We start from the raw sequence: 24,252 nt of genomic DNA on the forward strand, positions 1-24,252 counted from the left end.
CGATGCCAAGATCTTCGCTGCGGCCTGCTTATCCCGGTTAGATCACCCGCAGTTGCCTATCTCCATGCATCTGTGCCTCTCTCGCGCTCCATCTCTGCAACGTCGCCATAATCTTTTCTACTTTGCCTACGTCCAGTGCTACGCTCGGGGTACTTTCTCTGCGTCGACGTACTCGACAGTATAAAGTGTCTAGGCAGCGCAAGAGCACGTTCTGTGACTGAAATCATGCCCAACTTCAAAGCCATCTTTACAAAAGCGTACTGGACATTTGCAATTCTAGGCATCGTCTGGGCAGCGTTTGTGAGCCTATTGGTTAATCCCACGATACAAAGGCAGTACGTTTTGCTCTCATCATGAAAGATGAGATGATGGTTGGAGTCGATTCTAATGTCTTCTCAGCGCTCTCTACGCCCATAAATTTCACACTGGGTTCTACCATAACGTGACCAATCCCGAAGAATTTGGCTTTGCGAGTAAGTGCATCTGAAACCCTTATGCCGCTTTTCTATCGCTGTGCTAAGTATACATTTGTAGAGGGGCAAGTACAACCCTTTTGGCTTACTACAGCGGATCAAGAGAAGCTCTTTTGCTGGCATGTACTTCCTCTAGATGTTTATCTGGAGAATGAACATGAGCTTTTCACTGCTGCCGTTTCGGGGGAAGTTGCGGGGGAGTTGAAGGGGACGGTAGGAGAGAAGCTCTTGAGCAGCGACCCGGAAAGTAGGGTTGTGGTCAACTTTCATGGTGTAGGTCATGCTTTCATTCGATTCTTAACTTTCTACTTCGGCATGCTATCTCTTTCTTCCCAGAGTCTTTGGTCTTGCTACATCCCAAATTCTCATCTTCACCTATATCGAGTCTTATTTCTCAGTTTTATACATGTTCTCCTTCTTTCTTCTGTTACTTTACCCACCGTTCACTCTTCTCAATATTTCCAACTCATCCATCACTCATACTAACCCACCCAAACAGAACGCTGGCCACATAGCCCAAGGCTACCGCCCCTCGACCTACCGCTCCGTCTCGGGCATCCCAAAAACTCACCTCGTAACCTGCGACTACCGGGGCTTCGGACTCTCTACGCTCACCAACTCCCCGCACATTCCCACTGAAAGCGGTCTAATAACCGACGCTCTAAGCCTAATCTCTTACATCACCTCCGACCTCTCTCATTCCAGCACCCGCACCGTTCTCCTAGGCCAAAGCCTCGGCACCGCAGTAACAGCCGCCAGCGCCCTCTACTTCACCAATCCCACCTCTGAGCACCTCCCATTGGACATCACATCCCAATCTGCAACATTCAAACCATCCCACAACTTTGAAGGTTTCGCCGGCATAGTCCTAGTAGCCCCCTTCACCTCCCTCCCCCAACTCCTCAAAACTTATAAAATCGGCGGCATTCTCCCCATCCTAAAACCACTGCAAGGTTACCCCAGGATAGCAAACTACCTCTCTACTCGCATCGTTGACCACTGGCCTACCCTCACCCGCCTACGCGCCCTCATCTCCACCGCCTCAGCCAAGAAGTCCGGTTTCCACATTACTCTCCTGCACGCGCGAAACGACCAGGATATCACGTACTGGGAATCCGAAGCGTTGTTCCAGCCACTGGCTACGCAAATGTTGACGGAAGAAGGGGTTGTGGCGGAGGAGGAGAGGAGAACGATTCAAGGGGCGAACAGGGTCAAGAGGGGCGCTTTTGCGTATAAGAAGGTCGAAGATGATAAGGGGGATAGGATGGTGGAGTTGGAGGTTGTGAGGTATGGAGGGCATAATGAGGTGGTGGGATGGACGCAGGTTAGTCTGGCAATTAGGAGGGCGTTTGTGAGGAAAACGATGAGACCGGGGTTGGATGTTGAGTAGCTTTGGGGGAAAGGGTAGATTGCATTGGTTTTACCTGGGTTTGTTGAAGTGAAGATGGAGATGGAGATGGATGGAGCTGTTGAGGGGATATCATTCGTCGTCATATGGCGGCGTTATATACAACATTACATGTACAATACTTCTACACCTTTCTACCCATCCCACAAAAATGCGCCAGACGTCCGTCAATGTAGATAGATAGATGCAAGCCGTCAGCGGTCAGAGCATGCAGAGAGCTCGTTATACCAACACCGCGCTTTTCCACAGCTCCTGTCCTGTTCCAATTCCAAATGAGCTTAGGAGGCTAATCTCAAGCATTCCTGGCCTGCTGTTCCTTCTCATACTTTGCCACAAGCTCCTTCTGCAGCTGCGGCGGCGCAGGACTGTAATGGCTAAACTCCATGCTGAACTCTCCCTTACCCTGCGTACTGGCACGTAACTGACTGCTAAAGCCAAACATGCTGTTCAAACTGCAGTCCGCATAGACAGTAAAGTCCTCCGGACCAATCTCCGTATCGTTGATAACAGCATTGCGCTTATTCAGCAGACCAACAACAGAACCCTGGAACTCATTCGGCGCGGTGATGGTTGTCTTCATAAGCGGCTCGAGTACCTGAGGCGCACCAGCCTGGAAAGCCTTGCGGAAAGCTTGCTGGGTGGCCATTTTGAAGGCCATTTCTGAGGAATCGACAGCGTGAGTAGCTCCGTCGTTGATGATCATGGAAGTACCCAGGACCTTGTGACCGAGAAGCGGGCCCTTGGCTGTAGAGGCCATGAAGCCCTTTTCACAAGCGAAGAGGAACTTTTCAGAGATGGTGCCTCCAGAAATCTGTTGCTCAAACTTGTTCTCACCAGCGGCTTCGCTTGGCTCCATCCAGCCGACTACTCGCGCGTAATCTCCTGATCCACCGCTCTGCTTCTTGAGCGTGTGGTCGAAGTTGACGCGCTTTGTCATTGTCTCGCGGTAGGCGACTTGTGGTTGTCCGGTCTCGCACTCGACGCGATATTCGCGGCGCATGCGCTCGACATAAATGTCCAGATGTAATTCTCCCATACCGGAAATGATGGTCTCTTGCGATTCGGGGTCGGTGTGGACTCGGAATGTAGGGTCTTCGCGCGTGAAGCGGCTCATGGCTTTGCTGAAGTTGGGTGTGTCTTTGGTGTGCTTGGGCTTGATCGATAGCGAGATGACGGGTTCGGGTACAAACATGGAGGTCTAAAATGTCAGCTGGAAGGCATCATAACAATAGTCATGGAGTCTTACCATGGTGTATCCGAGATTGCCGTCAGTGAAGGTATCTCCAGACGCGCAGTCAACACCGAACACGGCGCAGATTTCTCCAGCACCAATTTCTGGAATTTCCTCCATGTCGTTGGAATGCATGCGCACAATCTTCGGTATCCTGACCTTCTTGTCCGATCTCGCGTTGAACACGTTCATTCCCTTTCTGAGCGTGCCCTGGTAGACACGGATGTATGTCAATTGGCCAAAACTACTCTCTTCTAGCTTGAACGCCAGACCGACAAACGGCAGAGAGTTGTATGATACCAGCTTGACCGGTGCTTCTGCTCGCTTCTTGTCCAGTGCCATGTTCTCGACTTCAGAGGGGTTCGGTAGGTAATCGCAAACGGCGTCGAGCATTGGCTGAACGGATTTGTCTGCAAGCGCGGAACCCATCATAACTGGGGTAAACTTGAGGGAGATTGTAGCTCGTCGAATCGCAGCCTTGATCTGGTGAATTGTCGGTTCCTGCTCGTCCAAGAAAAGCTCTGCGATCTCATCGTCGACATCCGCAAGTGTCTCGATGAGCTTCTGCCTCTTCTCCTTGCAGAGCTCAACAAGATCCGCGGGTATCTCGTCTGTCTCCCTAATGGTCTCGCCCTTGGGTCCTTCGTTGTATATCGCCTTCATCCTGACCAAATCCACGACACCCAAAAAGCCATCCTCGCGGCCAATGGGTACTTGGAGAGCCGCAGCCGGTATCCGAAGCTTCTGGTTGATCTGTTCGACAGCCTTCCACGGGTTGGCCCCCATACGATCCATCTTGTTCACGAAAGAAATCCTTGGAATGTTGTACCGCCTCATCTGCCTGTCGACTGTGATGGTCTGACTTTGCACTCCGCTGACAGCACACAGGATCATGACGGCTCCATCAAGGACTCGCAGTGCTCTCTCTACCTCGATTGTAAAGTCGATGTGGCCCGGTGTGTCAATCAAGTTGATGTGGTATTTCTGGTCTTTTCCTTCATCGTCCTTCTTGATCCAGTCACAGAACGTCGCAGCAGACTGGATAGTAATACCCTTCTCACGCTCGAGATCCATAGAGTCCATCTTGGCACCCACAGCATCTTTGCCGCGTACCTCGTGTATGGCGTTGATTCGGCCGGTGTAGAAGAGGACGCGTTCGGTGGCGGTGGTCTTGCCAGAGTCGATGTGTGCTGCGATGCCGATGTTTCGTACTCGCGATAGTCGCTCCCACTCGACAGGGTCTAGGTTCTCGACGATTTTCTCTTGCGTCAAGGTAGAGGGGTCTTCCTTCGCTTGCTCCAACCTATGACCTCCGATCAGCTTTCAGTCGCTCTCTCGCCATGACAGAACAAACACGGCAGTACATACACTTGCGCAGCTGCAGACTGCCATCTTTGTTGTGGCTTTGTTGTGTGGCTACCTATCCATGTGTCTGTCTTCGTGCCGTTGGTATAGGGCGTGCGCGTTGCCGCAATGGTCGAAAGAGCGCATCGTGAAGGCGTCGCAACCGAGCGAGCTGAAGAGCGGAGACTGCTCGTGGCGAGCGATTGCGCCCGGAAAAGAGACTGAACCCTCATCTTGAACACGCTTGGACGGTTCAAGAAGAAAAAGAACAAAAGGACGACGCGGGGTCTGCTGTCGCTTCGCAATGTCGAATAGCCCGCTAGGAAAAAGTTGGGCTATCGGAGTTTCGGGCGGAGGTGCCAGTCACGTGTCGACGTGTGCCCGTACATCTTACCATGGGCATTGCACGAACGGACAGGTGGACAGAGAGCCATCTTGGAGTGAAGAATGGGATTGTAATCTAATAGTGATGTCTGCCAGAATCTGCGAAGCTTATCGCTAAAGAACAACTATGCACGCAATAGTCCTATCCAAACCCACCTCCGCTCCACATCCTTAGGTATCCGCCCGAATATCAGTTACGCCAAACAATCGCTCCAGAAAATGCTGTTGAGAAGTGAAAGAAGATGGAAGCCAGGCAGCTTCGCGTACAGAATATCGTCCATAACTGTGAAAGATGGCATTGTACGGCAAACTAAGACTTGACCAAGTGTTGCAGGAATACGACTTGAGAATTGTATACACCTAGGTCAGAGGTACAATGGCCCTCGTCTACCGGACTGTCTCCTCTGGGAAGTTCGGTGTCTGAAGTTCTGCAACTGACGAGTCTACCTCTTGAACTGGAGTGGCTGGTTTCTCCGATTCATGTAATGGCTCGTTGGCGGTAGGCTCCTCGGTTGTCCGATCGTCATGTTCAGATTCCTTTGCGGGCTCATCTCCATCCTTGTGCTCCTCAGAATTTCCGTTCGTTACCACTGCCTTGGCCTTGGATACGACCTCTTCCGCCTTCTTCTTCCCCTTTTGTAGAGTGCCGATCTTGGAGGCGGCAGGAGCCTTATGCGGTGGTGATGACGGCTTTTCATGGGGCTTGTCGTGTGTCTTGCTGGAGCTGGCGGCCGTGGGTCGCATCATACGCTCGAGGAAGCCTCCTTTGGGGGCAGCACTTGCGGTTGAGGTGCGCGATTCAGGTCGTTTGGGCGCAGGGGGTGCGATGGAGGGGCGCGAAGTCTTTGGTGCCGGAGCCTTTGGTGTAGGACGAGTGTTGGTGGAGGGCTTGCGTGTGACCTTGGGCTCCTCGCCATGTTTGGCAGCCGAGGCAGCCGTCGGCGCAGTCAGACGGGTTGGTAAACCGACTGGACGAGTAGGAGACTTTGGGGTTGGCTTCTTAAAGCCTGTTGGGGACGTGCTGTAGCGTTGTTAGCATTGGCGCATTGCCCCACGTCGTTCTGTCATACCTTTTGCGAGGGGCGGAAGTGGTCGGCTTGGGAATGGCAGGCTTCTTGTTTTCCACAGGTGCGGCCGCAGGCTTGATCTTCGAGGCAGCGGCAGCGGTGGGTGCCGTCGCTGAGGACGAAGATGGTGCAGGTCGCAGAGAGGTGCGGCTGGTCTTAGCAGTTGGAACCTTTGCGGCTGGAACCTTTGTTGCGGGGGCCTTTGCAACGGGGGCCTTGACAGGCTCCTTGGGGGCTGCTGGCTTTGGCTGGGCCACTGGCTTTATGGTCTTCGCAGCTGGACTAGGCTTGATAGTGGGTGCGGCTGTCTTGGGTTTCGTAGGGGTTTTGGGTGCTGCTTTAGGTAGCGGGCTTTTGGCAGGTGCGGCGGGAGCCTTGGTAGGTTTGGCAGTCGAGATGGCAGCGGGCTTCCTGATCTCGGGCTTCTTGAGCCCAGGAGTTCCATTGGCCTTGGCCTTGCTCATAACAGGCGTGGCTGCTTCCGAAGCAGGTTCGGTGCTCGGGGCTGATGCTGCTTCTGCCGGCGCAGGAGCGGTCGCATCGGGAACAGCGGCCTCATCGGTAGGCGCAGCGGGTCGTAGGGCAAGCTCCTCTTGAGCACCCGTCACTGCCTTGTCTGGATGCTCGTCGGGTTGAGCAGCGGCTGGAGACGGGGCAGAGGGCTCCTCGGTGGCAGCAGCTTCGGCTTCCTCTGCAATGGCAGCTTCCTCGACGACAGCAGCCTCCTCTGCGATGGCGTTCTCCTCAGCAATAACGGCGTCGTCATCGACGGCAGCTTCCGCCAGAGCAGGCTTGTCCTCTTCCACAACAGCCTCCTCGGTGGGCGCGGCCGGTCGCAGGACAACATCCTCCTGCGCGCCTGTAGTAGCTTTATCCGGGTTCTCGGCAGGCTGGGCAGGAGCTGCTTCGGGCGCGGGGACGGGAGCGGCCTCGACGGCGCTCTCTGTAGACTCGACTGGTGTCTCGTGGACTGGAATTTCCTCCATCTCAGGAGCAGGCACAACGACGTCGGCAGCAGACTCGGGAAAGTTGGAGCCCTTCATGATAGAACCCAGGTTGGGCATGTTTGTAGGTGTCTCGTCGCGGATAGGCGGAGCGGGCATGGAGGATTCGCGCGACGCGACGGCCTGCTCGGGAACGGCTTCGGGGATGGCGATGCTCTGGCGGCGCTGTTCCTTCTCCTCGCTGACGACCTTCTTGAGCTCGGCCAGCTCGTCCGTCTTGTCGTGGCTCACGCGGAAGCTCTCTCGCCGGGTCGCGTTGACGCTGTTGGAGGGCGTGCCCTTGGTCTGGCCGAGGTCGGTCGAGGCGTGGGCGGCGGTTGGCTCGACCGAGACAAAGGAAGCGCGCACCTTGGACTTGGGGCGCTCCTCGCCCTCGGTCGCGGCTGCGTTGTCTGTCGGGGAGCGGCCGCGGGGCTCAGGCGAGGCAGCGGCGTTGCCGTTCTCGAACATGGCGCGGAGGTTGCGCACACCGTTGGACATGGCTGCAATGGGACGAGGCGATCGTCAGTGGTGGCTATCGGCAATGGCGTGCTTGGGTGGCCGGCGTGGGAGCAATGGGATATAGGATACGTGGGAGATGGCCGTGGCCGCGCCTGAAACCCGGCCAATTTGTTTGTGTACAAGCAGTGACGACGGCGCGACAGGGATCGAGGGCGTTGCACAGGGAGGCTGCAACTTACAACAATGCTGGTCAAGATCAATCGGGCTGCACTCACGCTCTCTTTCAGGAACACGGGCGGTGACAATGGGGAACCCCTGGGGAAGTCGGTCGAGCAAGAAGGAGTCGACGGTGCTCCCGAGTAACCAAGACAACTGCCCAAAGCATCATAGCTCCGGTGACGTCTGGCCTCGACCTCGCCCAGCACAGCACAACAGTGCGCATTGCACAGGCATTGTATAATCTTTCATTTCGACGTCGGACGCGCCACCTGCCTCGTTGCCTCCGTATTCCAATCCCCATGCCCCTGAAAGCTCTCGTTGCACACCCGGCAGTTTCCCTTTCACTGCATACACCGCTCATTGCAAATGCCGCATCGTCTGGCAGCTGACAACGACTATCTCAGTCGGCACCACCAAAGAAAAAGAAAAAGGCTCCGATGCCATTGGCAGCTTCACGCGAATGCCACGGAGCACATATCGGAGCCACGCCAATCAGGTCGCATCTGGGCGCAATTCCCTCGTAATTTCCTGGCTTTGACCAATCAGCGATGTTTCTCCTTTCCAATGCGCAAACACATGAGTAAAGCATAGAGCAGCGCTTAACAGCCGGTCATGTTGGTAAAGCAGCATTGAATGGGTATCGAATTCAGAACATTAAACACAATTTACACAGGACTGTCCAAGTCATCCTCACAGCTTCCACTCGCCGTCCCACATCTCAGATGTAAATCATCCGAGGCAGCACCAATCCAAACTCCATAATCACCCTCAACAGCAGGAATTACCCAGTTCTGGGACACTACATCCCACACACTAAGATCCTTTCTCGTGACCCTCAACCTAAGCGTCTGGCTAGCTCCAGCCTCCAATTCTCTCGTCTTTTCAAAGTCACGAAGCTGAACAACTGGCGTGTCGATTGTGCTCTCGTCGGGGAACTGGATGTACAGTTGTGCGACGGCCTTGCCCGCGCGGCTACCGGTGTTGGTGACGCTGACGGTGATGTCGTACGCCGTGTCGAAAAGAGCGGGGTTTCCGCCTTGTGCGCCACCAGCTGGCAAACCAGGTTTCTGCTCGTTTGAGTAACCGGCGGGGTATGGGTATGTGGAAGTTGAGTTGCCGATCTTGGCTGCGGCGTCGGCGTCATTCTTGTCAAGCCACGAGTAGAGGTAGCGCCAGATGCGGTTGAAGTTTTCTGGCCAGTACGCTTCAGAAGCTGGAGGGATGGCGGTTGAGTAGGTGGGTGTTTCGCCCTTCGCGGGACGAGCTGGCGGCGCAGCTGTAAGCGGAGTTACTGGGGTAATGGTCGCGTTGGCGAAAGAGAACGACGTGTAGCTGAGCCCGTGACCGAAGGCATAACGAGGTGTGATGTTGGCCTTGTGGAAGTGGCGGTAGTCAATGTAGAGGCCCTCGGTAAAAGTATCCTGTGGTTGCCCAATTTGATATCCGACAAGACTCAAAGACTGGGGGTAATCGTCTTCAGAGTTGGGCAGAGTGTACGGCAGATGGCCTGATGGAGACACATCGCCGTAGAGAACTTGCATCAGTGAGTCTCCTGCTTCTTGGCCAGGCAGGTGGGCGAAGAGGACTGCTTTGACCGAAGGCAGATCGTGCCATTGGTCCATGAGAATGGGACCGACGGTATGTACCACAACCACAACGTTGGAGTACTTGGCTGCTACGTCTTTGATAAGCTTATCGCCGTTGTGCCATAGGTTGAGGTTCGAAGAAGTCCGATCTCCTGGGTTATTCTCAACGGTAATGTAGTTTTCGCCCGAGTCTGCAGTCACGAAGACGATGGCAGTGTCGTTCGGCGATGGGCTCGAATTTCCTGGAAAGGAGTCCGTGTTGAAAAACTGAAAGTTGGCGCCACGGGTCTTGAAGCCGTCAATCGGGCTGTTCATGTAGGGGTATCTCGCTGAGCCAGAACCCCATCCCATTCCTAGTGTGCCTTTGTTGCATCCTTGGTCCGCGCAGGAGTTAATGCCGTCGGGGTTCTTCTCGGCGTCTGTGCCAAAGATCTTCAGGGTACCGTTGGAAGACAGAGGTAGCAAGCCGTCCTGATTCTTCAAGAGCGTGATAGCATCGCGGGCCACTTCACGAGCGACCTCTGCATGGTTGCCCTGAACATCCACAAACTCATTTACGACACCTTGAGGCGAGATAAGAGCGCCTGGGTAAAGAGGACCTTCGGCGTTCTGAGTGTTGGTGTCGAAGTTGGGTCGCGGGTAGTCCTGATCCTGGCCCATCTTGAAGTAGGTAGCAAGAATGCGTGTGACAGCATCGTTCAAGCGGTCCACCGGGAGAGATCCGTTGAGAATGGAACGTGACTGCTCATACATCCAGTAAGAGTTGCCAAAGAGTGGAATGGTGTGGATGTCTCCAGGCATGGACATGTCAAGTCCTGCGAGCGCTGAAGGGACACCGGAGATTTGAGCAAGCCAGTCAGACATGACGAAGCCCTGGAAACCGAGCTCCTCCTTCAATATACCGTTGATCAAGTAGCTGTTCTGCGAGCATGCACTTCCGTTGACAGCATTGTAAGCAATCATTACGGCACCAACACCGGAACGAACGCCCTCAGCAAATGGCCAAAGATAGAGCTCATGCAGCGTGCGATCGTCCAGATTCGAAGAAATGCCAGGCTTAACCAGGTTGTACATGCGGTACTCTTCCTGCTCGTTTGCGATCAGATGCTTGATTGTGGCTATGACGCCGGTGCTCTGGATGCCTTCGATGGAAAGAGCTCCACCGAAAGCCTGGAGAACAGGGTCTGAGCCGAAGCCTTCCCAGTCTGTGTTCTCTGTTAGCCTAAACACCAAGGCTGGCTTTTGGAGATGCACATACTTCTGCCGCCACGCGGTTTGCGCCCAAGCGGACCGACCGATGGTCCGAGATGAACGTTTACTCCCTTGCCGCGGAACTCTTCGCCGATCGCAACACCACGGCGATAGAGAAGATCCTTGTCCCATGTGGCTCCCACCGTGATGCCGGCAGGGAAGGCAGTGTTGTGGTCCGTGTTTCTGACACCTAGGGGTCCGTCCTGCAAGCAGAGCTGCGGGATGCCTACTCTCTCTGCGCTGCCTGTGTTTCCGACGCATCTTCCCATGAAGATTCCACTACCGGCCGTGAGGTTGGTCTTCTCGGCAAGTGTCATGTTCGAAACAAGAAGAGATGCCTTTCGGTAGCTCTCAGTCCAGTCCGATGCCCATCCTCCATGGGGAGCTATGTAGAGTCAGTATTGCTATGCTCGGCATAAAAAAAAACAGTCGATGTTGCCTCATATAACTTACCTGGATAATATGGTGCCGCAACATATCCAGCTGGAACAGGATCACGTTGCTGAAGAGCAGCACCGGCGGCGAGTGTAGAGAAGCATAGGATAAGAGACGAAACCATGATGAAGGAATGACTGTAGGTCAGCGAGCGAGCGTCAATCAGGACGGTGTTCTACAACCAGACATAGGAAGGAGGTCACGGTCCTTTGTATAAAGAGCCCCTGCTTCAGCCAAATCCAACCCCGCAAGACCAAGCCGGTGTGGATATCGCATTTCTCCCAAAACTAAGCATGCACTAGCCATGGTGTTGTATAGTGATAGACACGGTGGGTAACGCGCACGACGGAAACAGGTATAAGACCGAGTAGTATTGCCGTATGTCAGGGCTCAATGCTGGGGTCAAGGATTTAGGCCGGCTAATGATCGGATGCTCAGAAGGCGCATGACAATCTTGGAAGGGACTGCAGCTATCGTACAACTGCCAGGAGCAGCATTATACGCCTGAGGCAACCGAAGTCTTGTTAATAGAGAGGATGTACAACGATGAACGTCCTCGCTCACTGTCTAATCGAAGTGGTTGGTATTGAATTGATCTTCGTAGTTCGTGTGGAGTGCTAGGTTCAAGACTGGGGTACAAAGTCGTTGTATTGCCAAGCTGACCGTCTCCTACAAGCTGCCTGTATAGGTGTACCACGATCAGACACGATCGAGTGTAGATTGCGATGGCTTTATCCAATGCGCCACCTGCGGCGCGTCGCGTCAAAGCCATAATTGTAGCTGGATGTATTCGCCTTCAGCCACATTAATGGTCCTATCACATGTCAAGATATCTGTTGGCTCGGACAGTCGATGAAGGGGTTGCGGGGTGGAGATGAAGACGACAAGGAGGATCGCGATGATGAACAGGGGCAGGGCGACCTCGGCTGCACTGGCGTTTCCCCTTTCAGCTTCCGGCGCACCCATCGAGCTTCTTCTCCGTCAACCACCGCGCGTGTGGACATATGATCTCATGTTCAATCACACCGGCATTATGCGAAATGGTATGTACCGAGATGGAGTATTGGATGCGATCTTAGCATACACAAACCGGGCTGCTGGTTCGACTCGAATATGAGTCGTCGATCAAGGGCAAGTCTCGTCGAGTAGGCGGACAACTGGAAGCGGTGCTGAACACAGCCCTGGAAAAGTAACCTTGCACCCTTGGAAGCGTTGAGCGGTAAACACAAACCCGATGCTTCGCTTCACAAAGATGAGCACCTTCGACTTGCTTATAGAATCATCAGACGCTGGAGGTGCTCAACTTACGAGAAGTCGCCCAACCGCCTGTGGCATTGGGGCTCGCAGGCTGGACATGTTCGAGTGTTCGTGCATCAAAAGCAAAGAGCCCATAGCGGAACTTCAAGTTCCACGAATGACTCCTATTTGGTAGCTATGCAAGACCGAAGTTGATCCGGCATGTGCAGCGAGTTGGGAACCAACCGAACGCGCGTGCTACGATGGCTATAAAACATACAGTATGCTCGGATGGGGACCATCGAGGCATCAAAGGTCGGTTCAACAGAGTAACCAGCTACCTAGTTACCGAAACACATTCGCTGGGGTACTGAGCAGTTGCTATTCCCGATGCACCACACCCAACTTCGATCCAGAATGTGTTCCAAGGTTGTTGCTATTATTCGGGCACACGGTGCGGAGTGCTCTCTCCGCGGTTGAATGGAGCATCGCAAAAAGTGACGATGTTGGTGGGAGGAGGCTTGGTGCATGCTGTTTATCGATTTATCGATTCTGGTGAGTTCGGATGCCGAGGTTGAGGCTGTGTGAAAGGCTACTCTGCAGCATCAGACGAACGCTTCCCTGGTGCGACGTGACCGCTTGTCGAATCGAGAAATCCTTTGGACAATGCACTACCAGAACGCGTCTTCTGGTCATCTACCGCTCGGCCATGCCCATACTTAGAACACCTACGTAGTAAAGCGCGGCATCGCTGCACCCGCACAGGTCTGCGTTGTCGTCGAATCCGATGCAGCTGCAAGCGACGCGATTCTGTACTTGCGCAACACTACTATAGCACGTCAGGTATCGATCTCCAAAGCTCCAGTTCGTCAGAGGCACAGTAACGGCCGGCAGCAGTTCGCGGGCGCTTCTCATGGGAGCCTTGGACACGTGCTTTCGGTTCTTCCCGCGGTCCCGCTGTGATGTGAATTCCTGTTTGCTGAAACGGCTGCAACCCACACTCGCCCATCCAGTGACCGCGCCTATCGTGAGCGCCTCGCGGGCTATCGGGCGGCCGCATGTTCTTTTTGCGTCTGGGGGTCGGCTATTCTCAAGCCCTCCAAGGTTTCCTTGAACTCCCAGAGCTCAGTGCGCCGTTTCGAAAACTTCTTTGGAACGGGTTGCTGACCTTCCACTCCACGTTTCTGCACATGCATCTATCTGCAGGTCCCCGAGCTCAGCCCTACTGATTATTGATGACTACGACATCCTACAGGTGTTCGACCAGATGAGGCACCCCTTGCCCTTGTGTCGCTTGCCAAGGTCTTTATTTGGGCCCTATGCGCTCGTCGAATCAGATTAGCCGCCCTTTCCCCTCCATCGCTGCCCCTCCACCACTCGCCAGCGGGGATATTCTTAGACACAGCCGCATCAGGGAACACAGTAGGATATTCTCAAACAGGCGCTTCCGCTGTAGTCCCCCCTTCCTTGTTCGAGGGACGAACCGCTCACGGTTCGTGCTTCGGCCATTCACAGGCCCAATTTGGGCCTGCCCTGGTCCCTTTTCATGGCGCTTGGAGCCACGGCCCAGTGAACAGCCTCCTCTTCGCCTAGTCGCACATGCCGTTCTCGGTAGATGAAGATCGATCCGGCGATTACAGAAACATGTCCTGGTTTCAAAACAATTCTCCGAGTGGCCTACTGGTCTTTGTCGTGGATGGAGGCTCTGTATGCGGCTCACTGTATAAAGATGTTGGCCATGCCCCCTTGATAGAGCCTCAGACAATACAGACCCAAAGGTACGAACAGCAGTTGTTTCATTTCTATTCGCAAGGATATCTCCTACCTGTCGTTCCTCATCCGTCACTTTCGTTCTCCTACGCCAACTCTCCCCTAATCATAATACGCTACTCGGTCGCTTCCATTACTCTCATCTTCCTCCTCGCCGCGTCTTTCCTATCTCCAGTCTCGTCATCACTTTCTTGTCTTACTAGTCTTTTCATTCAACTGGTCAACATGCCTAAGATTGAAAAGGGCCCGGCGCACCGCCTTTCTGTGTCGACCGCATCGGCCGCAGGCGGAACTCGCAGTTCCTCCTGGTCCGCTAGAGATGACGAGACGCTCATCCAGGCCAGGGCTCAAGGCCTCAATTGGAACCAGATTGGACCGAAGCACTTCCCTTCCAAGACCCCAAATGCCTGTCGCAAACGGCACGAACGGTTGATGGAGAGGCAAAATGCAGAGCAGTGGGACGGCGTGAAGCTGGACGTACTGGCGCAAGCCTATATGGAAGTGCGAAGGGACATGTGGAGCATGTTGGCTGCCCGAGTTGGAGAGAAATGGCAACTGGTAGAGACAAAGGTACGTCGTGTGATTTTGTTTTTATTGAAGCACCTAATGCTGACGCTACTCAGTGTATGGAGAAGGGTCTCAAGAACCTCACTCAGGCCTTTAGGTCGGCACAAAAGAAGCTCGAGAATGGTACCTACCACGACCATGAAGATAGTGGCGTAGGCATTTCTGACCTGGAAGAAGAACAAGAGGAACCCCATGTGGAAATGCATAGCATGTCTGCAATTCCCGAAAATCATTACTCGGCATACCCAAGCTACCCATTACATCAACACCAACATCAACAACGGGTACCGAGCATCCAGTCTATGCTGCAGCCAATGCCACAACACCAACATCACATGCAACAGCCGATGCAACAACAAATGCAACCACCGATGCAGCAGACCATGCAGCAGACTATGCAGCAGCCGATGCAATACGCTTCGCATCACCTCCCGCATCAGCAATAGACTCACAGTGTCATTGCCAGCCGTCTTATTTTTCTCCCGATATCTCTTATCCGTCTTACATCTCCTTGTCACGATCGCTACGAACACCCAGCTTGCCTTTAAAGCGGCAAGCAGTCTCTTTCTGTACCAATACCCCCCCCATTGGGAAACATTCGATACCACGGGCAGCCTCTCTGGTGGCTTCCTCAGCCGCGCATCACCTCGATGACGGACTCTAGCCAGTTACACTGGCAGTCGCCTTATACCCCTTAAGCCTACGACACTCGCACGGAGGATTGTAATCAGGAAGGAGGAACCGGACATTCATTCCCATCTGGACCGGGGATGTGAGGAAGGCTTAATTGGCGTTTTTCAGTTTTTCAGTTTTCAGTAAATGCTTTTCATGGCAACACTTGGGTATGGAGAAGGCCCTTATAGAGGACGTAGCCATATATTTCTTGTCAATGCTAAATCTTTTTTCACTGTATTCCGTGTCCATGCTTTGCAGTGGTTGTCATACTGTCACACATGTGGAGCCAGTCCGGTCCGTTATTGTATACACTGGAAGATAGTCCCTTTCCATGTAGATAATCAACAACAGCCTCTTTGACCAGCATAGTAACAATCACCGAGACTCGGCTGCGTCGATTTTGTGACCGCCCACGAGTCATGACAAAACCCCTCATGAAGCGCTCCATTGTCAAGTTTCAATCGTTATTGTGACAGCTACAGCACAGCCCCCCACATGCACTCCGCCTCACGCTGCACCTATATTCTACCTCATCCCGCAAACTCCCAATACAATCTCGCAGCATCTTACAGCCCCCCAAATATACGTATTCTTGCAGCGGCACGATAGCTATCCGTCGGCTTTACCACGCGACAAACTCGTGCGGCTCACCAAGACCCGTGGACGCGTTGACGCGCAGCCTGGGAATCGATCTCGGGCCTCGATGGTGCCGCGCTAAAAACGTATCATGACATAACCACCGTTTCGGCCGCACGCGCGCTTGCTGGCCCCCAAATCCGCCCTTTGGCTTCTGCGAAGGGATAGGCGAGAAATTACAATGTTTGCGCGTGTGCGATTGAGCGATGCCCCGAGCCCCTCTCCTTCGCGTTCCCTATACCGATCCTCTCCCGGCACCTAAGCTGATTCCTGCGAGCGCGACGACGGCGAGCGGTGCTATCGCGGCTTTGGTCGAATTCTTGTCGCCGTCCTTGTCCACGTCTAGTACGCCTTCGAGGGCGACGCAATCGAGCCTCTCTAGTCGCCTTGATCGTGGCGAGAATGCGGGCAAGACGCTGCTGCTTACTGGGGCGGGTATCTCGGTAGCGTCTGGCTTGGCCGATTACAGAGGCACGAATGGGACGTACACACTGAACAGGACGTATCGGCCCGTGTACTTTCACGAGTTCTGTGACAGCCACGAAGCGAGGAAGAGGTATTGGGCGAGGAGCTTCCTCGGCTGGACGAACCTAGAGAAGGCGAGGCCGAACAAGGCCCATGAGGCTTGTGGGGAGCTGGGTCGCATGGGTGTTGTTGGAAGTATCATTACGCAGAGTACGTTCTCTCTGGCCAACTTCACGGCACGCCTCTGAAAGAGGCCCCTCTTGGGAAAGCAATGCTAACAAATTGAGCAGATGTAGACTCGTTCCACCCAAAGGCGCACCCAGACCTCTCCACCATCGAGCTACACGGCTACCTGCGCAACCTCGTCTGCCTCACCTGTCGCAACGAATACTCGCGCCGTTCTTTCCAGAACCAGCTCACCACCCTGAACCCCTCCTGGGCTGCCTTCCTCGCCGAGATGATCGAATCGGGCGCCCTGGACACGGAGAACCCCGACGAGCGCCGCAAGAAAGGGCTCAAGTCGAATCCAGATGGCGACGTCGATGTGCCAAACGCCCCGTACACCACATTCCGGTACCCACCATGTCCGACGTGCTTGGAAAAACCGCCAAAGCGCGCAGACGGAGGCAACGTCCGCGTACAAGTCGACAAGGATGGCGCCTGGGACCCTGCGAGCGAGGGCGGAGTGCTGAAGCCTGCTGTTATAATGTTCGGCGAGTCTATACCCGCTGCCACAAAAGTCGCTGCTGAAGAGGCAGTCGATGCCGCAGGCAGGATACTCGTCATTGGAAGTAGTCTTGCGACGTACTCTGCCTGGCGGCTGGTGAAGAAAGCAAAGGACATGCAGATGCCGATTGGGATACTCAACATGGGTGGTGTCCGGGGCGAGGAAACGTTCTTTGGAAACGTCGAGGATACCAATACTGGCCGGGAAGCTGCGCGCTTGAGTGAGAATGCGGAAAAGGTTCTACCGCAGGTTGTAGGGCTACTCCAGGAGAGGAAGGAGAGGAAGTAGAAGATATACGAAAGATTACGAAGTAAAACACTTGCTCCGCAAGATACCATCGAGTCAATACAGTAATGAAATTTGCCGTGGAGGCCGTCAAGCTAGCTAAACGATGCGCAGCATTCTAGGTATAACTTCCCATCCAACTCCAACCTTGCGTAATTGTGATATCATATGATGAAGCAATTCATCCACCCAACGCGCCTGTGCAGGAAAGGAAAGAAAACAACTGGAAACCCAAAGAAACCTTACACGCCACCTTCCCTATCCATTCCCTCTCCCCTTTCCTCCCCATCAATGTCCTCAACAACCATCGTAAACCTATCCTCCTTGAGCTTCATCCCTGGCGCCATGACCTCCCCCTTCTCTCTCTTCTGTATCAACGTTCCCAAGTCTCTGCCTGGAATCGCCCTGAGATCCTCACTACAGCTACGGCAAATCCGCAACTGACACCAAGTACACGCCCACTTCCTATCTTTGTCATTCTCATGGCACACCATGCAGCCCATGGGCTGGAAAATATTGTTAGACCAGATGTTGTGGCAATGTCTTGTGTAGCAGGAGAGTTGTGCGGGCGTGATGCGTGGGATGTAAGACACAGGCAAAGGGATTGGTCGGCGAGTTAGGGGTTCGAAGGGAGGAGGTGTGGGTGGGGTTGTAGGCTCTGTGGGCAAGCCGTCAACGGGCGATGTTGGGACGGAAGGTCCTGGGAAAGGGGAGAGGCTATAATCTTGGAGGTCGGATGATGTTGGGCGGGATGATGGGGCACTTGTGGGTCGTTGGAAGCCCGGGGATGGTTCGGGTGGGTCTAGTGATGAGGTGCGGATGGGTAGTTGGGTCTCAGCCGGTGGAGTCGTGGTTTGAAGTGGTAATTCCGACGGTGCGAGGTTTTCTTCTTGCTCTGCTGGCTTTTGCTGGGGCTCAGTGGCAGCAGCAGGTTCGAAGCTAAAAGGCCGCCTCTCATCTTTTGGTGGCGGCAGTGGTGAAACCGGAGAGATCTCAGCATCCTTCTTCGCCAGAACTGGCTTCAACGTCGGGGAAGGTGTCATCTCAGGCGTAATTGTGTGTAATTCCATCGTGGGGATTGGGGGAGCCGGCCTCATTGCCTACAACATCTCAGTCAGCATACAACATTCTTCTTTTGGAACAGGATCCAGGTACCCTTGAGTTTGCGAACATTGGAACGCAGTACGACAACTATCGTACAAGTACTGGAGAGGGAAAGGGGAGGCAAATATATACCTTCAAGACATTGAAGCCTGTGCTACTTTTGCCACGGAAGTGAAGGGGCGATGCCGGGGCTTTGACACGAGGGTTTGAGGGAAGACCCGTGAAGACTTTCTTGGGTGATGCAGGGACCCTAGTGTCCTGTTCTTCCTCTGGTGTCGGTGGGAGCTCTGCGTCCGTGTTACGTGGCTTTTCGGCGGGATGAGGTGCGGCAGCCTCGGGCATATTTGCTTGACTGTCGACACTGCCCTTCCTTGAGACAGCATCTGATTGCTGGCTATCAACGCTCAAGTTTCTGGGCGCTGATGTGGGGGGCATTGGAGCACCCTTCCTTCCTCGTGGTCCGTTATTCAGTTCTGCCAAACTTTTGAACTTCTTGAGACCTTGATCTGGTACTGCTTTGCGCCCAATGACTGGTGATATGGTTGTAGTAGACGTCTCCGTAGAATCTCTGCTTTCGCCTTGGGAAAGAAGCGAATCGTTTCTTGCGAGATCTGTCGCTGGCCTGGACGATTGGCTTCCCATATCGGACTGCTTGACCGACTTCCGCCTCTCAGACTTTGCAGGTGGTGGAGGTGGAAGATCTTTCTCCTCTATTGCTGAAGAAGGGAGAGACTCTGATCGTGCCAGGAATGCTGGAGTAGAGGGAACAGTCGCTGTTGAACCGTTGCTGATGGTAAGCTTCAGAGATGCTGGCTTAGATTCGCGAGATAGGCTACGTGACTCGATCCTCCTCCTTGGGCGAGGTGGGGAGCCTGGCACTGGACTTCTTGGAAGAACAGGTGCGTCTTGGTCATCTGTTCCCTGTTAGCATCATTCGCTCAGGTATACGATATCATGGCTTTGTTCATGCGGCTGTCCAAGCGACGACTAAGCAATGATAATGTATCACTACGCATACAGCGCATTGACATGCGGAATTAAGGTTGCAATAAGACATATGGTCTGTACCAGCAAACACTTGATGAATACCCAAACATGGATGCGATCCATCATAATAGAATAGTGTGATCCCTGCTTACCTCTCAGTTGAAACTTTGCTTCCATTCTCAGCGCAGCTGGAAGCGGTTTACGCGCGATGCTATCCGATCGTGGTGGAGGCGCAGGGAGCTTTTTGTCCGCCGGTACGGGCGACCACGTTGAAGGAGATGCGTCGCCTCGGCCAAAAGAGTTGCCATAGTCGTTGAGTAGTGCGCTGACAATGTCTTGTCTGGATGCAGGCGCGGATAACATGCTCTGTTGAGCCATGACGTCGGTCATCGTAAAGTCGAGATATGAAATGTCGTGTATCAGTCAAAGTGTAGGTAGCGGTTAAGGAACGGCGTCGGGTGTTTGGAAAGTATTCGAGAAGACGTTGATAATGAGTGTGCGTAAGGAGCGTGGTGGCAACAAAGAGAGTGACTATGTCGTGAAGCAAGATGAAAAGACAGGCCAGCCCGATTAATATCGACTTTGTCAAAGACTACAAGTCATGAGGGAATGAGAGGAGTGGAAGGGACACGCATAGCAAACCCTCGCGGCGAAGCTGGACGTCTCAGGTACAAGAAAGTGCATGGGACACGGCTGGCAGAAGACTGGTCGGGCCTTTCAAACGCATGAAGTGTTTGACATAAGAGCCAGGAAGAGGCTGGCCTGCCACAGCTGACGACCAACGGCTGCGCGGATCATCCATGCAAGGATGGAAGGCGTTGGAGATGACAGGATGGTCCACAGCTCCACCGCGGCGCGGGACAGCATCATTGTTCTGCTGAATTGGTCCACGGGGTGTGCTGGGCGACCTGACAATTTCTTACCGCAACTGGTCGTGACATGGACGCAATCAAGTCCATAGTACAAGGCAAGCGCATGTCATCGACGTTGTACCGAAGGCCCGACAACGGGAAGCTGAAGCACAACGTTGATGTGTAACGTCCCAGGCGACCGCTTTCTGTCAAATCACGGCACCCCACAAGGTTGATCAGCACGTGACGAGGGCCCGCCACGTTTCAGGCTACCGTAATAGCTTGTACGGAGCAAATCGAGAAGACATGCCGAGTACCTGATCAGACCCACAGCCGGACATGCGCTGACGTGTGACGTTCGCAGATCCATATCGTCCCTGTCCGCCTTACATGGAGTCACCATGTCCATCGCGCACTATGCTGTAATTTCCTTTTCTTCGGAAACAAATGCGTGGGCCGGAAACGAAATGACAACGATGGGGACAGGGTGTAGGCAAATCGTCAGCGGGAGCGGACCCAAAGGCGCGATCGTGACGGATAGATTACCTGGGTATGTGGCATTGGTGACCAAGAATCCCAGGCTCATGGGTTGTGCCATGGCCCTTCATATTACACCGACAGACTGACATCCAATCACTAATCAAGCCCTCGACACTGGTGTTCGTGAAACAAGTTCAAAAGACTGCTTTCCGTGTAGCTGACTTTTGATCTTTCGATCAAACAGCCTATGCAATGTTATTGGTGTAGATCATATACGCCTCACTCATGGCGAACTTTGTACACCTCCAAGTGTCTCGTTGTGCCTCGACAAGCCCTATCGCGGCGAAAGCCAACGCTGTGGGTCAGAAGGACCCATGCGTACCCGCCAGGTTTCCAACAATCCCAAGACGGCGAAAAAAGAATCCTCCCAAGCGCCGTCGCTAATGACCAGTCGATCCTGGATATCAATAAGAACTAAGGTAAAATATTTACAAGTATAAGGTATAGGGTATCGCTCCATCACTGGAAGAAGTAAAGTACAAACATTAAGATCAAGGTTATCGTGGGTGTGATTGTAGTGGTCGTCGTCGATGCAGCCCCTTTGAGTGGGGCGGCTGTGACGTTGACGAACGTCGAGCCGCATGCTATCGATATCTGCTGAGCGGCTGAGGTATAGGTTTTCGAAAGAGGTTGTGTGGCGTTGTTGCTGTAAGTAGCAAATACACCCATTGCTTGTTGCAAGCACGAGTTGCAAGTCGGCCGTGATCCGCCAGGAAGTTCTTGGCCAATGGGTAGGTAGTATGGGTATGCATCTCCCGGTGATGATATGTTGCTGACGGCGTTCGCAAAGCAATAATTTCCCTCGTCATCGTGCAAACAGCTTGCCTGGTAAGACGGTTGGTATGCGACGAGGCCATTGTAAGCCTGTAGCACCAGGGGATTGTCGCTGTCGTAATCGGCCTTGCATGCCATTCCCGATAGCAGCTCCACCGCGAGATTGTCCAGGATGGGTTTGCATTGCGCTGCATTCACCCCACAGGTTGCATCGAGAGTCTGTGTGATGCGTAGTGTAGATTTGGAGGCGTCGAAGAAACTGCTTGATGTCTACGTGATATTAGCCACACTCTTCTCTCTCGCATTATCGAAGTACCATACCTGCAATAACAAGGAGAAAGGGTGGCAGTCATTGAATTCCTGACTCTGACGCAGGCGATTAAGGAAGTTTGCGCATGAGTTGGTGAAATTATTTGATAGGCCAGTATCGAATGCCGTAGGGACTTCAAATCCGGTGTCAGAGTCATCAGAGTCGGTTTTAATGGCGCGTTCCGAAAGAGTTGCAGAAGGTGTGTGGGTAACATCGTTGTCGCGTTTTAGAGGAGGCATCAATCGCGACGCGGTGGGTGGTGGGCTGAGATCCAGGTATAACGCCGATCCTGTCCAGGCAAGGTCGTCTTCTACGAGCAGGGCCGGTCGATCACCATAGGCTTCCGTTGCGGATACGGGGGCAGCCTGGGAACTGCAGGATAGAAATACGACGAGCAGCAGAAGCAGCGCGCGAAATTGACGGCCGATGCGTGGTGACACTCGCAGATATAAGGGGACACCGCGGCAGCGGTTTTCGTGTTGCCTCATCCGCGTTGGCAGGGGAGCATGGTGCGACAGGATCGCTACCGACTCGCATTCGAAACATTGAGAACCCATCTCTAATTGATGGTACTATAGCAGTCGAGGATGCTATTATTAACCGCAGAATCTCCTCGAAATCCGGAGGCCCATGGCCGTACCTTTGCTGTGGCCAGGAGATTTGTCGTCTGTCAATGACTGCCTAGGTACTTTGTCTGGCCTCAGATTCGGGTACCTTGCAGTGGTTCAGCAAGTGTCCGAGGGCTTTTTGCGGGCCGCCAGGGGTAGGGTAACGGTAGTGACTAGGAAAAGGCAAAGAGTGACGGCCAGCTGGGGGGACTTGCTTATCAATGTCGATCGCAGCCAAAAGGACGGTACGAACAGCCTTTGGTCGATTTATTTAGCAGCCAGAACGTGTCCAAGCATGAGGAGCGGCCGGCCCTTATGATGATTGCCATGCAAACAGCGAATCCTTCAAGCCACCGGCGCCCATGCCTGGCCTGCTAGCAGCTAATCAGCCACGACGGGCCCCCCGTGCAAGCAAACTCGTTTCTTCGGCTGATGACTGGCACGCGATTCGGGTAATAGAAGCTTTCGACCAAATCACGTTCTGTGAGCGAAATGACTCTGATAGGCTGGATATGCATTGGTTTGTACAATGCAATAAAACGCAGCCAAATCGAGCGACGTTCTGGCCAAAAAAAACGGGACGCGATTGTGCCTAGGCGGCGCGGTCCCCAACGCCTTCGCCAAAGCCTGCCCCCTGCGCGGCAATAAAGCTCACGCTGCGCAGCCGCTACAGGGCATGTCGCGAGGGGCAGCGCTGTCAACGTAACTTTCTAACAAGCGTTGGAAGTTGCGTTACCCCTCCATGGTGTGGATGATGATGTAGAGATTGTGTTGTCCTGTTGACCATGGAGGTGGACTCGTTGCGCAGTACGTTAGTGCCGGAGGTATAGCCTGGAAGTCGCTGCAACTGTTTCGCCATCACGGCACCCAACACTCTAAACAGTGTCGCCAAGCCAATAAGCCACTGCGAGCCACGCCCCTATCGGCTCCGTTCCTTGACATCTTTCGCGTCTCGGTCAGCTATAGAGCGTGAGTCGACCTTTACATTAGATCACATACCCGCTCGCTGGCCTCTTTCAGCGCGTGTGGCCGGTGGTCTTCTCACGTCCCGACGCTTGAGGGCATGTGTGAAGGACTAGCGAAGAACTTGTCCCGTCTTGTCTCCCAGCAACTCTCCTATTCTGCATCCTGTGGTTTTCCCAAAATTGCTCAATATCGTCTTGTCAGCATACCAACATCGATGGCTATGTTGGCAAGCGGCGGCGCACATATATGCTATCGAGAACAATCTGATTGCACCCTACCAGTGACTCCGCCCCCTATGCACTTACCTATTTCGTAAGCACATGCCGCATGGAGTAACTACCTGGTCCTTGTCGTTCTCAAATATCAACTGTCGGTCACTGTCAGGCGGCAGTGTTAGTGCTCACGTTCTGGCTCTCCACATCATCAAGCGCGTGTATCTACACCGTTGTGTTCAGACGCCATCTTTCAACATGGACATCTCTAAGCCGATACACATCTAGGCCTGACTTGCAAACGAGACCTAGCCAACGACTTGAATACACGGCGATCGCATCGGAGATCTTGCCAGAATCTCGGAAAGGACGGTGTAAGATTTAGAATCAACACATGGCCAGTCCATTGAGCCTAAACTACCTCGCCCATAGCGAACACGAAATATACCGATCGTTCGGCATCTGCAGGCTATGGACGGAACTGAGGAACCAATTGGACAATTCGCAGATCTAAACTTGTAGGGACGAAAGAGGTCATTTTACTTGCCTTGAGTACTAGTACTCTGCAGTACGCTAGACGGAAGTACACTGATACTGTCTCGGATGCGCGCCATGTACCTGGACCACCGTTGAGCACATAGAGTGCATAGAAAAAGTTTCACGGCAGTCCATGTATCTTCTCTCAGTAGGTGCAAC

General features: G+C 53.6%; 8 protein-coding genes across 8 annotated transcripts; 3 read left to right on the plus strand and 5 right to left on the minus strand.

Moving 5' to 3' along the window:
- Positions 1–96: 96 nt before the first annotated feature.
- On the plus strand, positions 97–2,018 carry BKA58DRAFT_83191 (Alpha/Beta hydrolase protein). The gene is made up of 4 exons (XM_046175992.1): positions 97–335; positions 400–473; positions 535–746; positions 973–2,018. Exons 1-4 carry the CDS (start codon positions 226–228, stop codon positions 1,861–1,863), a joined length of 1,287 nt encoding a protein of 428 aa, XP_046028641.1. The 5' UTR covers positions 97–225; the 3' UTR covers positions 1,864–2,018.
- BKA58DRAFT_83207 (P-loop containing nucleoside triphosphate hydrolase protein) lies at positions 2,001–4,760 on the minus strand. The gene is made up of 3 exons (XM_046175993.1): positions 4,481–4,760; positions 3,128–4,415; positions 2,001–3,079 (listed from the first exon to the last, which is right to left on the minus strand). Exons 1-3 carry the CDS (start codon positions 4,687–4,689, stop codon positions 2,174–2,176), a joined length of 2,403 nt encoding a protein of 800 aa, XP_046028642.1. The 5' UTR covers positions 4,690–4,760; the 3' UTR covers positions 2,001–2,173.
- A 132-nt stretch (positions 4,761–4,892) lies between these two features.
- On the minus strand, positions 4,893–7,750 carry BKA58DRAFT_465570 (uncharacterized protein). The gene is made up of 2 exons (XM_046174968.1): positions 5,911–7,750; positions 4,893–5,861 (listed from the first exon to the last, which is right to left on the minus strand). Exons 1-2 carry the CDS (start codon positions 7,389–7,391, stop codon positions 5,228–5,230), a joined length of 2,115 nt encoding a protein of 704 aa, XP_046028643.1. The 5' UTR covers positions 7,392–7,750; the 3' UTR covers positions 4,893–5,227.
- Positions 7,751–8,193: 443 nt separating this feature from the next.
- BKA58DRAFT_375988 (beta-glucosidase-like protein) lies at positions 8,194–11,174 on the minus strand. Its single transcript, XM_046169466.1, has 3 exons — positions 10,862–11,174; positions 10,416–10,793; positions 8,194–10,362 (listed from the first exon to the last, which is right to left on the minus strand). The coding sequence occupies exons 1-3, from the start codon at positions 10,965–10,967 to the stop codon at positions 8,237–8,239; spliced, it is 2,610 nt and encodes an 869-aa protein (XP_046028644.1). The 5' UTR covers positions 10,968–11,174; the 3' UTR covers positions 8,194–8,236.
- Positions 11,175–14,074: 2,900 nt separating this feature from the next.
- BKA58DRAFT_397930 (uncharacterized protein) lies at positions 14,075–14,862 on the plus strand (the record flags this gene model as incomplete). The annotated part of the gene is made up of 2 exons (XM_046171456.1): positions 14,075–14,419; positions 14,473–14,862. The coding sequence occupies 2 exons, from the start codon at positions 14,075–14,077 to the stop codon at positions 14,860–14,862; spliced, it is 735 nt and encodes a 244-aa protein (XP_046028645.1).
- Positions 14,863–15,736: 874 nt separating this feature from the next.
- Positions 15,737–17,327, plus strand: BKA58DRAFT_83308 (DHS-like NAD/FAD-binding domain-containing protein). Its single transcript, XM_046175995.1, has 2 exons — positions 15,737–16,402; positions 16,483–17,327. The coding sequence occupies exons 1-2, from the start codon at positions 15,934–15,936 to the stop codon at positions 17,205–17,207; spliced, it is 1,194 nt and encodes a 397-aa protein (XP_046028646.1). The 5' UTR covers positions 15,737–15,933; the 3' UTR covers positions 17,208–17,327.
- On the minus strand, positions 17,307–19,999 carry BKA58DRAFT_375993 (uncharacterized protein). Its single transcript, XM_046169467.1, has 3 exons — positions 19,448–19,999; positions 18,441–19,222; positions 17,307–18,304 (listed from the first exon to the last, which is right to left on the minus strand). The coding sequence occupies exons 1-3, from the start codon at positions 19,683–19,685 to the stop codon at positions 17,447–17,449; spliced, it is 1,878 nt and encodes a 625-aa protein (XP_046028647.1). The 5' UTR covers positions 19,686–19,999; the 3' UTR covers positions 17,307–17,446.
- A 1,125-nt stretch (positions 20,000–21,124) lies between these two features.
- Positions 21,125–22,461, minus strand: BKA58DRAFT_83318 (uncharacterized protein). Its single transcript, XM_046175996.1, has 2 exons — positions 21,782–22,461; positions 21,125–21,730 (listed from the first exon to the last, which is right to left on the minus strand). Exons 1-2 carry the CDS (start codon positions 22,325–22,327, stop codon positions 21,146–21,148), a joined length of 1,131 nt encoding a protein of 376 aa, XP_046028648.1. The 5' UTR covers positions 22,328–22,461; the 3' UTR covers positions 21,125–21,145.
- Positions 22,462–24,252: the final 1,791 nt, after the last annotated feature.

Source organism: Alternaria rosae, assembly GCF_020736505.1.
Source record: "Alternaria rosae strain MPI-PUGE-AT-0040 chromosome Unknown BKA58scaffold_2, whole genome shotgun sequence".
NCBI classification, from domain to species: domain Eukaryota; kingdom Fungi; phylum Ascomycota; class Dothideomycetes; order Pleosporales; family Pleosporaceae; genus Alternaria; species Alternaria rosae.